At 45.4% G+C, this 1,353-nt stretch overlaps 1 protein-coding gene across 1 annotated transcript; it reads right to left on the bottom strand.

The window, feature by feature from the left end:
• Window positions 1-4: 4 nt before the first annotated feature.
• Window positions 5-1,236, bottom strand: LOC109954072 (DNA excision repair protein ERCC-6-like; the record flags this gene model as incomplete). Its single annotated transcript, XM_020589491.1, has 1 exon — window positions 5-1,236. A coding segment is annotated over one exon (1,232 nt), but the record flags the coding sequence as incomplete, so codon positions are not given.
• Between the last annotated feature and the right edge of the window lie 117 nt (window positions 1,237-1,353).

Genomic DNA, 1,353 nt, shown 5'->3' on the forward strand with positions numbered 1-1,353 from the left:
AACTTAGCTATGGCTCCAGCAGAGAGCAGTCTGGGATGGTCGCACAGCTTTTTCAGTATGTTTAGCTCAGCTAAGGGGGATCTGCTGGTCATGAGCAGCTCCTTGATGTGGTCCAGTGAAATGAACTGCCTGTATATTTCCTCCTGAACTGAGCTCAGATAAGTCCAGACAATCAGGTCGTTCTTTCTTGTCAGTTTTGGCGTGACTGCTCCAGAGTCTTTCTGATGGTGTGGGACTTGGTTCTCCTTGTTGTCAGAATTTTCCTCCTTGGTTGGATGTGCACCATTCGTTTTCTCTTTCTGGATTTCAGTCTTTGTCCTGCGGAGGAAGTATGGTTTTATTATGGCCATCAGGGTTTCAGACATGCGTGAGCCCAGAGCCTTTTCCCCTGGAGTGGCGTCCTTCTCCCTGGCACGGGTGATGGGGTTCTCATACTCTGCTTTGAATGTTTTAGCAGTCCCGAGGAGAGTGCCCTGACAAGCGAAGTCGAAGAGAGCCCACATTTCTCTCAGGTTGTTCTGCACTGGAGTTCCTGTGAGAAGAACTCTGTTTTTTGATGGTATGGCATAGGCACTCTTTGCCGTTTTGGTGGCTGAAGATTTGATCTTGTGTGCCTCATCCAGGACCATATAATCCCATACAAACTCTCTGTTGTGGTATGACGAGAGCTGTTGCCAGTTGTTTAGAAGCATATTGTAGGTGGTGATGATAACCCCACCTCTCCTCTGAACTTTCTCCAAATTTCTGGTCCTCTCTGCTTTGCTAGCACCATGAAACCCTTTGACTCTAATGCCGGGAGTCCATTTGGCAAATTCCTTGGTCCAGTTTGTTAGGAGAGAAGTTGGCATGATGAGCAGAATGTGCTTAACCAGTTCATTATCGTACATACCGGAGAGGAAAGATATGACCTGTATGGTTTTACCGAGGCCCATGTCGTCAGCCAGAATCCCCCCCTTACGACCATCTCTGTAGAGACTGTATAAGAAGGCCACTCCATGTCTTTGGTAGTCGTAAAGTTTGTCATGCAAGTCCTTAAAAAGCATAAGCCCACAGTTTTTCACATTGACATACTCTTCATCTTCATCCTTCAAGTCATCCTGAGCAATAAAGTCTTCAATTTTCTTTATCCTGCTCTCAAGTTTTTGACTCTGCTGAATGTTGTGAGCTGACTTGAAGAACTGAAGCGCTTTGTGCAAATCGCCTTCTCTCACAGCGTCTTTACCATCCTGAACCAGTCTGAAAGAAACAAGACAGGACATCCCTGGGTAACATAAATGAAGACAGTGCTGCTGGTCAAAACTACTTTGTTTATGGAGTAATCTGACAATTATTTTCTTGATTAATCAATCAATC

This window comes from Monopterus albus, unplaced genomic scaffold, assembly GCF_001952655.1.
Source record: "Monopterus albus unplaced genomic scaffold, M_albus_1.0 scaffold2946.1, whole genome shotgun sequence".
In the NCBI taxonomy this organism is placed as follows: domain Eukaryota; kingdom Metazoa; phylum Chordata; class Actinopteri; order Synbranchiformes; family Synbranchidae; genus Monopterus; species Monopterus albus.